The 13,538-nt window shown below is 31.5% G+C and overlaps 1 protein-coding gene across 1 annotated transcript; it reads right to left on the bottom strand.

Annotated features, from left to right (window-relative positions):
* Window positions 1-989: 989 nt before the first annotated feature.
* On the bottom strand, window positions 990-9,620 carry LOC115716696 (polypyrimidine tract-binding protein homolog 2). Its single transcript, XM_030645556.2, has 14 exons — window positions 9,165-9,620; window positions 8,239-8,496; window positions 7,801-8,142; window positions 5,470-5,624; window positions 4,970-5,174; window positions 4,371-4,580; window positions 3,527-3,589; window positions 3,373-3,446; window positions 2,932-3,027; window positions 2,695-2,752; window positions 2,276-2,380; window positions 2,065-2,146; window positions 1,786-1,898; window positions 990-1,707 (listed from the first exon to the last, which is right to left on the bottom strand). Exons 1-14 carry the CDS (start codon window positions 9,519-9,521, stop codon window positions 1,309-1,311), a joined length of 2,517 nt encoding a protein of 838 aa, XP_030501416.2. The 5' UTR covers window positions 9,522-9,620; the 3' UTR covers window positions 990-1,308.
* Between the last annotated feature and the right edge of the window lie 3,918 nt (window positions 9,621-13,538).

The following is a 13,538-nucleotide window of genomic DNA, read 5'->3' on the forward strand; positions in this document are numbered from 1 at the left end:
AACATGAAAATGTGTAGTTAGAGCTAATTAGTAGCAGTGATGTTTAGTGTTGGAAAATATTGGGTATAAAACTATAAATAAATGTGTTAATATCCATTACATAGATGTTTGGATTCGACTACTCAATAGTATAACTGAGAATAAGGCCATAATTTCATGTCATCGTATATATAGTATATTCTTGTTGAGCTTCTTTGTATTTGGTATTCTATCCTATCCTAATCCTATCCTACTATCCTAGTTCAGTTTCAATATTGACCTGTAATTGAGAACAAAAGGAAAAAAGCTTGCTTCTGAATAAAGTCAATATGTTGATATTTATGAGTTATTAACTAAGAAAAGACCAAAATAATTGTTGTTACCAAACCAAAGTCACAAGGAATCGTGTGTGTGCTTGCCACTAAATAATGGAAAATAATATCAATTCGGATGAAGCATTGTTATTTGACAACAATTTGTCTTAAAGTCAATTTTATTTGTTCTCTCTGATAAAAATGGGAAGAGGTCATTTGTAAAAATGCCTTTAGGGCAAGTCCTCTTTGAGGACTCGTAAATTTTTAAAATAGTTTATAAATTATTAAATTTAAATAAAAGGTGATATTTAATTTTTACGTATTTTTCTTTATATTTTTAAGTGTAATTGAATATCTAATTAAAAAATCAATCTAATTCAATTACTAATTAAATTAGATTGAATTTTGAAGTCTAATTAAATTGGATTGGATAATAATGTTCTAAATCCAGCTACTGATTGAATTGGATTAGATGAGAAAAAAAAATTAAATTAAATCGGATGTTCACCCTTAGCAACTAGCACTACTTAAAAGTGATACCTTATAAATTGTTAATAATATTTTATAATAATTATTAAATTAAATTATGTGAAACTGTTATTTTATTACATTAATAGCGATATAATATCTTAAATAATGGCACCTTCTACCAATTCTTAAATTTTAAAATCACAAATATTTACATAACACCGAAGGGGGAAAATGTATAAATTTATATATTAATAGAGAAATAAAGCTTTTTTATTTGCCTTTAAATTAGTTACCTCTAAAAAAGAAAATTTCCAGTCATGATAACAAAATAACAATATCTTAACAAGTTGTTAGTTCTCAGTTCTCAAGCCCACTCTGCTCATAGAATCTCATAAGCAAACTTGGGAAAGGAAAAAACATAACAAAGTTGAAATGAGGATTCTATGATTTCCACACTCCTTGTATTACTAGTGCTGTGGGCTTACTTCACTGAACAAAAGTCTACCGGAATTTAAACACATGGAATCGGTTTGAGAGGTATAAGTTATTGAATATGATCAGGGCGGTATACCATTGTCTGTGAAAGGCCACTCTGGCTTGGCATGTGCATCGTTCCTGGATGAGGAGGCATGTTCCCGTATCGAGGAGGCATGTAGGAATGATTAGACATCGGCATAGGCATAGGCATAGACATAGACATAGGCATGGGCATCGGCATGGACTGAGGCGCGGGTGGAGCAGCTGCAACACCCCATGCAGCCAAAGGCTGTGGCATCCCAACCTGCTCGGTTGGTGCATACTGAGCCCCAGAATACTGAGGAGGATTGGTAGTCACCATTGAAACGTTAGATGGCTGTTGACCCAAAATTGATGGCTGGGAATTCACCATGGTAACAGTAGAAACATTTGGGAGTGTATAATCTCTGCTGCGATCGTTATTGACCTGTAAACGGCAAACATCTCAAGGTAAGAACACAGAACTCTCTAAATAAACAAATATTCATGTTGAAATCTAGTCAACCTTGATACTGAGATCAGTATGCCTCGAGTATGATAAATGGAGTTTGCAAAACCCTCCATCGTAAATGCAATGTCCTTCCAAGGCTTCCTTGGCGGCAACTGCAGTCTGAATTTCTGCACCCATAGCATCACGAAACAACTCTTAAAACTTCAACCAACTCATTCAAGGCAACAACTAATTCAGAGTTGGGACAAAAGGGTGACATTCAAACCAATAATTATATGTAAGTAATTAATATAACAATTAAATTAGAGTATAAACGAGGATGAATGAAACTACCAGGATACTGAACCAACGCCTGAACTCCCCCATTCTTATCAAACATTGCAATCTTTTGAACGGGCCCAAAAGAAGAAAAAACCTACCAAAGGGGAGGGGCAAAGTGAGTCCACGTTCGATAAAAGCATGCTCCCTAAAATTCTATGCATGCACGTAAAATAGAAAAGGCACGCTACAATAAGAAAGCTTTTCAAACTGCTTGAAGACATACCATGTGTAACACCTCCAAGGTGACAGCATACTGCATGTTTTCAATGGATGCAAGCAGCACATTACTTTCAGGCTCAAGTTTCTTTCCATCCAAACCCACAGTGAGCTGCACGCATGGTTGATGAATACCATCAAATAACTAAAAAAAATGAAATTAATTGAACGCGAATATACAAAATCAGAAGCATCTAAAAGTTGAAACAATACTGCCATCGGTTTAAAAAGAGAAAAACAAATTGCATAGTTTTAATTTGGTAAACAAAAAATGCAAGACAAACTATGTTTTAACAAGTTTGGCACATGACGCAATGACATGTTTAGGCCACTTTTTGAGAGATACAAATTCAAGTTTGGTTCTGTATCCAATTGTTACTGCTTCCAACAAGAAATAGAACCAAGAGTACACATTCATTATGATACCTGACCACTGCCATCAATAGCTGAGGGAGCAACTGGAAGATAAGGATTAGTGTAGTCCCTGAGACATATATTTCCAATAGTGTTAGAATTAAGGAAAACGATAGCAATAGGAAAAAACCGCATTCACAAGAATATATCAACCTGTAGGATCACAACATACAGAACAACACAGGATTACATTCTAAAACGGACGGCATTAACACACAGGCACCAGATGGCATGAAAAATCTTGAGTACCTGCTTCTGTGGGACTGAAATTTCACACTCAGATCTGTGTGTCCAGAATACGTGATCCTCAGAGTACATGGTCCCACATTCTCTGTTAGCAGATACCTGACACCCAAAACAATGATAGTAGTCAGATCATTAAGCATGCATATTACATAACAATCAAGCGCAAAATTTGCATAACGGCAAAAAATATACTAGAATGCTAATTTATGACCCAATAAGAAGATATTTCTTTAGGATTGGATCACTTGGAAAGTTACAGTTACAAGCAAGGAAAGAGAAGCTAATATGGCATAAAAGTACTGACAAAACAAACAAGCCTTATAAGTATCAAGGCAAAGTGGGTGAAAGTGAGCATAAGAAAACAGATGCCCACAATCTTGATAGATTATGTGGTCCACAATAGTTGGACATAATACCATGTCAAACAAGTAATACAACTGTCACCTAGGGATGCTTCTTCCGTCAAGGGCGTTTTTTGCGGAAGTGGCAGTTTCAGCATCTGAGAATTGTACTAGTGCCTAAACATAGAAACATGAAATTAGCTTAAGGGCCTTAAGTGTAATAAACAAAAATTAAGAGAAAGGCAACTAATATACACCTGAAATCCAGCAGTCTTCTCGAAAGTAGTAATCTTATGAACAAACCCAAAAGCTGAAAAGACCTGCAAAGCTTAAAAGTTTCAGAAATATATGAAGACTAAAATATCAAAATATTTCAAAAACTTAAAACAGGCTACTGCAGCAACATATTCTACTGTACAGACATAGATATGTCATCATACGAAGAATAAAAGTGGACAGGAAGTTAAGTTCAAAACCAATGAATGATACAAATTCCTTCAATTTAACCACAAGAGACAGCAAGAAGTAGATTGCATAAACATTTGGTTCATCATTCTGATGAAAAAATTACTATATTATTATCTTCTAAAACAGTATTTAGGTGTGACTAGCTCTAGCGTCTACATGCAGACCTTCAGCAACAATAGCAATGAAAACACACATCTTTAACATGGGAAAAGTTTGAAAAACAACTGTCCCAACACACTGAACAAACGAAAAGAATTTTTTTTGTAATGTAGCACAACATGCGATATATGAAAAGGGATAGAAATGCAAAAGAGAGAAGAAACTCAAGCATCCTAGACTAATAGAATGGAAGGAGTAGGATGTTGAAAAGGAAGAGTAGGGAAGAAAGAGGCGGTGTTAAGGAAAGGAGAAAAGAGACAAACACACATGCGCTCTTTCTCCCGATGCACTAAGCTGCCATCGAATATATTTCCTTCACATGGGCCTGCTGATCCATTCACATTCATGTCAAATAAACCAAATTTTCAAAACACTGGCAAATTACAACCCAAACACAATATGTCAACACCAGCATCCTCATAGTCACAAGCGTATTCCAAATAAGTGTCCAAAGAAATCAAACAACTTGCTTACCAAATGCAAAACATCAATGCTGACAAGGCGTGCGTCGGGACCTTCTATCGTTACCAAAAGTACATTCCCAGCTACATCTGCAGCAGTTTTGTTGTTTACTATTTCCTGCCTATTGGAATACTGTAAGTAGACGGTTTTCCCCCGAACTTGTGCTGGCTCCGAAGATGATGCATAATATGATATCATTGCAATAGCTTGATTTAAATCTGCCTAAACATAATTAAAGGAAATATAATTGGTAATTATTGTAGATTTTCTATGCACAAATATACACAATCATTTAATAATAATAAAAGCAAAGTATGGCTCCCATAAAAATTGCTTATTACCTACCAATTTCTATAATTATGATTCTATTTGAATAACTAACATAACAAAATAACAATGCTTTAAAACTAAAGATTTTGATTTTATCAAGACATTCTATTATAAAATCACTATTCCCTTCATAATTTCTCCAACCTATGTTGATAGTAGTTCTCTAAAAGAACTTTTTTCTTAAGAAAATAAATAAATAAATCACAAGCCACAGATGCTAACAGGAAAATTTGATTTCAAAGATTATAAGTACAGGTAAAGCTACATAACTACACACTCACGAATTCAATAAAAGCTTGGTTTCTATTTGCACCAACATTGCACTTGGTGTTGACAACTTTACCAAAGGGCTTCCCCAGTTCAATCAATTCCTCTTCTGTGCACTCCCATGGCAAGTTTCTCAAATGGAGAACCTTAGAAGGTGGCTGGGTGTACCGAAACTGGGGTTGGCTAGATACAGATGCCATTGTATAATAAGCAAAACACCTATAAATAGCAAAAGCATCAACATTAGCGTATTACCTCTGGAATAAGTAATTTAAACACAAGAAAACTACATGGGCATACTACTAAAACTACATCAGTACAAAAATATCAGAGCTTAACTAAAAAAACTGAAAAACCAACAGCAAAAAAAAAAAAAAAATCAATTCAATTATGCTAATTCATCTAAACTGACAGTGCAATAAACATAGATTACAGAAAATTGAAGAAATCAAAATACCTTAAAGAGTAACGAAAGAAAACAAATAAGAATTAATTGGGTATCCTAGTCAAATACCTGAAACTTGAAAGAGTGATTGCAAAAAAAAAATGGAATTTTGTCTGGTAGTCGCACAAAATTAGGGTTCGTTGCAGAGTCTCAGAGACGAACGAACCAGTTGCTCTCTTATCGTTATATGGGCCTATGGGCTTTTTTTTACCTCGTAATGGACTCTATTACGGGTTTGGGCTTTGAGAAAAGTTAGGGATTATTTTATAAATACCAAAAAATAATAAAAATAAGGATTTACACTATTTTAAACTTTTTTGCGGACTAATACTTTTTCACAAAATTATGAACCGTTGTTTTACAGTGTTCTCAAAAAAGAAAAAAATATATTATTTTCAGGTTGTTTTTTTTTTAGAAAAAATACTTATTATTATAAATTAATAAGACAAGTCATTTACAATAACAAAATGAATAAGTGGGTAAATCCTCAAACCAAAAGCAAGTTTCATCCACCCCTAAAACAAAAGCCAAACTATGAACAACTTTATTGGTTGAACACTTAACATAGGAATGAAAATATAAGAATAAGAATGGGAATGAGAATAGGAATAGGAATAGAATGGAATAAAATTTAAAATGCATAAAAAAAATTGATAAAAAAATAATTAAATTTTTTTTCTTGTTACATTGGAATGGTCATTCCTTTCTTTTTAAAATGGAATAGCCATTCCACCATACATTCTATTGGAATGCCATTCCAATACTTTAAAATGCAACCAAACAAAGGAATGGAGTAAAAATTGTTTCCTTTCCATTCCATTCCATTTCATTACCTCCAACCAAACGCCACCTAAGAACATTATAATTTGATAATAGTAATAATAATAATTTGAGAATTATTAATAAATATTTAAATTTTAATATTTCTAATAATTTTTTGTAAAATATAATTGAAAAATTATATAAAAATATTTGAAACTAAAAAAACACATAGTTTAATAATTATCTTATAAATTGTGAAAATAAAATATAAGAAAATAGAGTAAAAATTGAGCCTACATAAGAAAACGGGCCAACCCGAGTGAAGCATCAGACGAATTCGAATACGACAATAATCCAAACACTGTACGCATTTTATAATGGGATAATTATATAAGACACTATTTTTTGTAAAAAAATATTACATTTTTACATTTAAATTTTTTTTAACATTTTTACTATTTTTCATAAAAACAACACAAAAACTATATAAAAATAATAGGAAAATAACATCCAAGTAACATTAAAATAACAACAAAAAATAACATACAAATAACAAAAAATCAACAATAAATTAACAAGAGTACAACATAAAAAGACCGTATATTCTGTAAATAAAATCATAAAGATCATAAAAAATTTAAAATTCTGTACATTTGTATTTTTACATTTTTTTTGTTATTTTTATGTATTTGTGAAATAATCCCTTTTATAATAACCCCACTTTATAGCACCCATCTTTTGTTTTTGATATGGTAAAACATGATTCATATTTATGACACCATTTGTACTTGTAGCACTAATGTAGACTAATGAAAATCTATCACATGTACAAAATAGTCTATTGCTTAAAATTAATTTAGAGAATTTATCAGACTAATTAACAAAATCTAGATAATTTTATGAAAAAATTACAGTGTATATTCATTTAACTTTATTTGTTTTAATTTTTATCTCTATTTTTTATATTTATTTTAAGATATATTTACTTTTATAGATAATGTTTTCATTAAATTTCTTAAATTAATGAAAATTATATGCTAGACTAAGTAAAGAGTAAAAATATATTGAGCAACCCACTTAAAAAAATAGGTATATTTTAATAAAATATAATATTATACAGTAATATTTTTAATTAATAAACACAAAAAATAAGTATTTTTTTAATTTATCTCTAATATTTTATCGTAAATTTACCTATTATAATAACAAGCACCTAGCTATTGGGGACTTCATGTGAAACCTCTAGGTTGTACTTTGATCAAACCTTCAACACGTAATTGAACCAATTTAATTTGCAACATGACATTATTTTCTATACTATTTGTTACTTTGTATGCTTGCCTATATTTGATTTGCAATATGTCTTGCCTCGTCAAAAAAAAAAAAAAATGCAATTTCACATATTATTATATCTAACAACATATTTTAACTTTAGTATTAGATCCAATTTTTGTAAAGGATTGTGCATATTATTGTGTCGATAATCCATGATTCTTTAGCAGTAAAAAAAACATACCAGGCCAAATTAATAATTGAGAGTTATTAATTAGTAACTGCATTAATTCTATATGTAAAAATTGTTCAAAAAGAAATATCAAATTACAAAGTAATAAAAAAAACTATATGTATGGTTAATCAATTAAGAGTAGTAGAAGGACCAAGTAGAATATCCTTGTAAGGAGTTGGAACAGGGACTGGAGATGGTGGGAATATTATTTTGGGTTGGCCATTATCACGAGGACTAGTTTGCCTTCTTCTCCTCCTGTGGCTTTGTCGATCTTCTTCTTCTTCTAAGATGAGTGGAACTTGTCCATCTCTTTCTTGGAACAACCTCTCTTGTGCTCCTCCTCTTAGTTTCTCCAATCGAATTCGGCCACCGTCGCTACTGCTCTGCATATGAAACACTTTAACCACATTCATCAAACCCCCAATTACAAGAAACAAGCTCCCAAATATGCTCACCCAAATCCACCTCCTCCCCTGAAATTTATATTGTAAATTATAACTCATCAGTACTTTTATCCATAAAATATTATGATAACATATATTAATGGGGATGGATGAGGGGGTACTGACCAGTAGTTGGAGACCATGGAAGAGTTGTCCAGCCAGAGCATGCTCACGAGCATTGAGAATGGAGGCAACTGTGAGTAAAATGCTGCCTATCAAGAAGGGAATGTGGACACTTTGTTGCAAGATTTGGACATGTCCATCGGCTCTCTCGTACACTTGGCATGAGTTGTGAATTGATCCCACTACCCATAAAACTGGCCCTGCTATTAACATATTCATTCCATGCTTTTCCATCTTCATGTACCTATAACCCTTCTCTTCCTACATATATGCATATACAAGTGTCATATTCATCATCAAATTTATATAATTAATTCAATTAGGATAAAGCCATAATGTGGAAGTTAATGTAAATTTTCGTATTTTGTCTTCTTTTATTATAGTAGATTTATTATTGTATTGGACAATGATATGATATGATATGACCATGGAAAATGGTTAAGGTGCCATTTTAAAATGGCAATAAGCAATTCTTATATATTATATTATCTTTCTAACATATATTAGAGAGGTAAGATTGCTATTTTATTTGCAAAATATTTTTTTTTGACTTTGGGTCTTGGGTCTTGAATTAGAGAGTTTTTTTTTTTTTCAATCTGATATGATGTTAGAATATAAAAAAATCAATTAACAATCAGTACAATACGTTGGCAAAAGGTAAAAATTTTACCCTGGCAACGCTTTTCATTTTGTCTTAGCAAAAATTTCTAATATCAACGTTGATTTGCTAACCTTTTTATCAACACATCATAAGTAAATTCCATTCACAAAAATGTGCTGGCAAAAGTGATGATTAACAACTCCATTTACTTTCAAACGACCCTTGATCATCTTCAACATCAATATATAATAACTAACACACAGCCACAAATAAATAGCTAGTGAAAAATAAAACTACATATATTAATTACTGTTAAATTATTACGTACCTGAAGAAAAAGAAAGAGAATTCCCAAGAAAAGGAGAATGGAACCGATTGCTTGAACAAGAGGGACAAAGAACTCAACGAGAAAGAGCTGTACATCGTACTCCATTAAGGAGAATCGGTAATCGTAGGAAGCAAGGTGGGCGAGGGCATCGTGGAAGTTGACGGTGGCGATTAGGACCAAGGCAATGAGCAATAGGACCAGACCAGACTTGGGTTCGCCCGAGAGCTGAGCCACGAACCCACCCAGAAGCACCACTGTTGCGAACAGGTACACCCCAGCGTTTATGTACTCTGCTCTGTTCTTAGATATCCTCGGTCCGTACACTCGGCTCTCACGAGCCGAAGCTAGCTTTACCATTTTCTCTCTCTCTCTTTTTTTTTTTTTTTGTAGAGATTCAAAGTTCGATCGAGTGAAAGAAAGAGAGAATTGGTCAAATACTAGAAGGAAGAAGGAGAAGGATGAGAGAGAAATTAAATGAAATTTGAGTTAAATGCGGGTACGTGTCCTTTTGCATGGAGTTCAAGTTTGGATTTGCTGAACACGTGGCATTATTTAGTGTGTATGTAAATTATTATATATAAAAAATTATTTGGTTGTTGTCATTATATGTTATTAAAAGATTGATTTATAAACGTGGTGATTTAGGCACTAATTTATATTTTATCAACTAATTTACTGTTATAAAAATAATTCACACATTTATTTATATTTTGAGATACAGAATTAGCGTTGTTACTTTTCTAATTCAGTTGCTATCATATTGAGTTTTTAACAAACTATCTATTGGCATTTTCACAATCACATCAACGTAGTTTGTTGAGTAATGCTTTGCTTTGGTTGTGAAAATGCCAAAGAGAGATATTGTGGAGTGGACACAGGGCCAAAATACGTCTTAGGAAAAAAAGTAAATTTGTGGGTTCTTATTAAAAGTTAATTTTCTTTTATGTAGCGCTAAGATAGGTAGATTCTAGGCACGGATGTAATCTAAGGTTGGTCTGTTAGACATTTATATATATAAACTGAAATGTATATGTTTAAGTATTAAGTGCGGAATTAATCAAACATATATACACTATGAATAAGGATCGAAATACCTCCAGCCATTGAATCTTGAGCTTCAAACCCACATAAGCTTTGATCTGCAAAGGAAATTGACTACCATGGGTAATCGGGCTTCCTCGCTCTCTCAACTCTCTTTAGATGGAATTTGCTGTTATGAACAGAATGAGTGAGGAGCTCGGGGACCGAGACCCTATATTTATAGGTGAGATACTCCATCAGTATCTGTGCCACATTAATTGTCAGAATATTTTGACAATTAATTCAGAAAATCAAATCAGGTAATGAATATAGAAATCTGACCATATATAGAATATTACGTAATTGATTCCGTCCAGATTCAATGAATATAAAATATTCATTTATCAGAATCAATAATATTATTTTATTTCCTTAATTAGAAATATTCTAATATTCTCCCACTTGGTCAGCATTTAAACTAAAACATTCAAACCCAAACGTTCCTCATTATATAATAAACATACGAATCATAGCGACATGTCCTCATTATAAGTCGAGTATTATCTTCTATGTATTACGATATATTTATTATATAACAATGTACTTTATGTGGCAATGTACTTAAGTGAATAAACCCTAACCCTTATGTTTATTCAGGTCCTCTTACGATAATTTTCTCAGATGAAATTAAGGTGCACATAAATATGAGAAAATATCGAAATTAGAGTTTCATTAAATAATTTTTGGTTGTACAAATAAAAAAAACTGCATATGGGTTAACTGAATCCCATATTTACTTTATGATCCTTGAATTTGTGTTGCGGCATGCCTTTAGTCAAGGATCTATGCGATCACCCAATTCAGTTTGCGTGATTAATGACCACTTATCACGCATTTTTATGGCTAAATACTTAATGTCGATATGCTAGCTTCGACCAGTACTCTTAGAGTTATTAGCCATAAATATTGTAGCTGAATTTATCGCAAAATTTTCTTAATGGCCTAATGAAACTGTAATTCTGAACTCTAGGCCTACTATGAAACTCTATAATACATCATACGAGATGTATCCTCAAAACAATAAATGAATCTGACTTCTATAGTGAAATAACAATCAAGATTCTCTACAATATAACCAACTGGTAATCTTAAGGACGTAATAAAATATTGATTTACGTTAATAAATACAACCAGTGAAGTATGTTAGAATCTAATTGGTTAACTATATTTCCAGATGGTCAATTCATCTTAAAATATGTATGAATATAATTTTTAGTATCTTAAAGATACCTCATCACTTTGTATGAAAAATAAAGTGGTCTTAACTTTAGTTATTCTGATACTACTTAACGATCCTGAAACAAATGTAATGCAAAGTCTTATTTAGACTCTTAGGCATACATTAGGCTTCTAAAATAGAAGCAAATGAATGTTCTTAATTTATTCTCACTCTAGATCATTTTTCAGATGCTGGTTCGAGTTGAATTTATCACACTTAAAGATAAAAGTTATATCAGATGAATAATACATAATTTTATTTAATCTGAGATGTTGTGGCTACTCTCTAATTAATTAAAAATATATATATATTATTTATATTCCTTATCTCAAAATAATAATTTGAGATATGAATTATTTCAACTTATATAGAAAACTTTTATCATCATTTGCAAGTAACATATTGTCTACGTATAAAACAAATATTACTCCCACTAACCTTCTGGTATATAATTATTTCCATAATTCTCTTTTCAAACCTAAAGGAAAAGATGATATAATACCAATTTGTGAAATGTTTGTTTTAATCTATAGGTAGACATCTTAAGCTTGCATATGTTCACCACTATTAGAGAAAAATCTTTATGGCAGCTGTATACCTTCTTCTCTAGTTCACTGTTTGGAATTGATTAATGAATTGAAACAAGCAACAAATGCCAAGGTCTATAATAGAATCTTTTATAAAAACAAGTGAGAATGTAAATCTCATTTGTTATTGATTCTTAGTTCAAAATGAACTTCTTAGCAATGAATATTCTTTTATATCTTTATGTTTCTCAATGTTGCCTAATGAATATTATTGGTGGAAAAACCTATGCTTAATTAATGTTCTCCACCCCATTAGACAACTTTACTAAAGATAAACTTTATTGCTATTTAAGATATTCATTTCTTCATTCATGGCATATTGTACTACAACTTCAATTCTTTATCATTCTATAATTTAATTTGTGTCTCAAATTAATATTGTAGTTGAACTCTTATTGTACAAAATGTAATCACTAGAAAACATTGATCTTACTGTTCTAATAAGTCATCTTAAGGATGGACCAACAAACTCTTAAAAGAGCAAATGGTTCAATAACATGTTATTTTAGAAATTGTAAGCAATTACTAAATAACATAACTTATTAGAATTTTACCAATGACTTGTATATTATTAATGATTAGTTATGAATTCTCAATAACCATTAATCTTAAGGGATGTTGTGAATCATAATTAATCTAACACTTGAGGTGGAAGTTTGAGAAAATATGAATGATCTTTCTCGGAAACTAGGTTCCTAGATTGATCACTCCCACTGATCAAGTCAATTCTTAATTCCACAATTCTAGTGTTGTGAGATGGATAATAAAATATGTAACCCTTAAACCTTATAGCTTTTCAAATGAAATATGCTCATTTATGGTTTAGGGCCCAGATCTTTTCTTTGACAATTGTACTCTAACTATATATGGGTATTTATAAAATGTGTACATGTCATCAAGTCGGTTTTCAACCTTATCACAACTCAAAATATGTTTGAGAAACAACTTTGGTTAGAACACGATTCGATATGTACACCCCATTGTTGAGTATCAATAGACAAAGATTTAGAAAAGATTGGAGTTTGCTATGTAGGCTCCACCCCATGTCCAAAAAATGCTTAGTTTCTTAAATCTGTTACACACTATAATTTGGGTGTACCAAGCATATGTATCGGGCAATGAACCCATGCTTTTAAAGAAACTTTACAAATACACTGGGAGTTTATCCATACTCACGAATGCACCATTTCTCTACTTAAGATTTAAATGTCTTTGAAACATATAAATCCATACTTTTGTAGAAAAATTATTTATGTGAGTAATCGTTAAAAAAGAGATGCAAAATTTGAGTCCATGTCTTCAAAATTAATTGACTTGTATGATTTCTAATATGATAGAATTCTAGTATGCACCGATTTTGACTTGTTGGAATACATATTCTTAATGAAATTCACACAAGTTCTAAATAAAGTTAGTAAAATCAAGTGTAATAAAGATCCCCACCATTTACTAACATTTATTCTATTTATGGAGATATGTTCCATAATT

This window comes from Cannabis sativa, chromosome 5 (genome assembly GCF_029168945.1).
Source record: "Cannabis sativa cultivar Pink pepper isolate KNU-18-1 chromosome 5, ASM2916894v1, whole genome shotgun sequence".
Taxonomy (NCBI): domain Eukaryota; kingdom Viridiplantae; phylum Streptophyta; class Magnoliopsida; order Rosales; family Cannabaceae; genus Cannabis; species Cannabis sativa.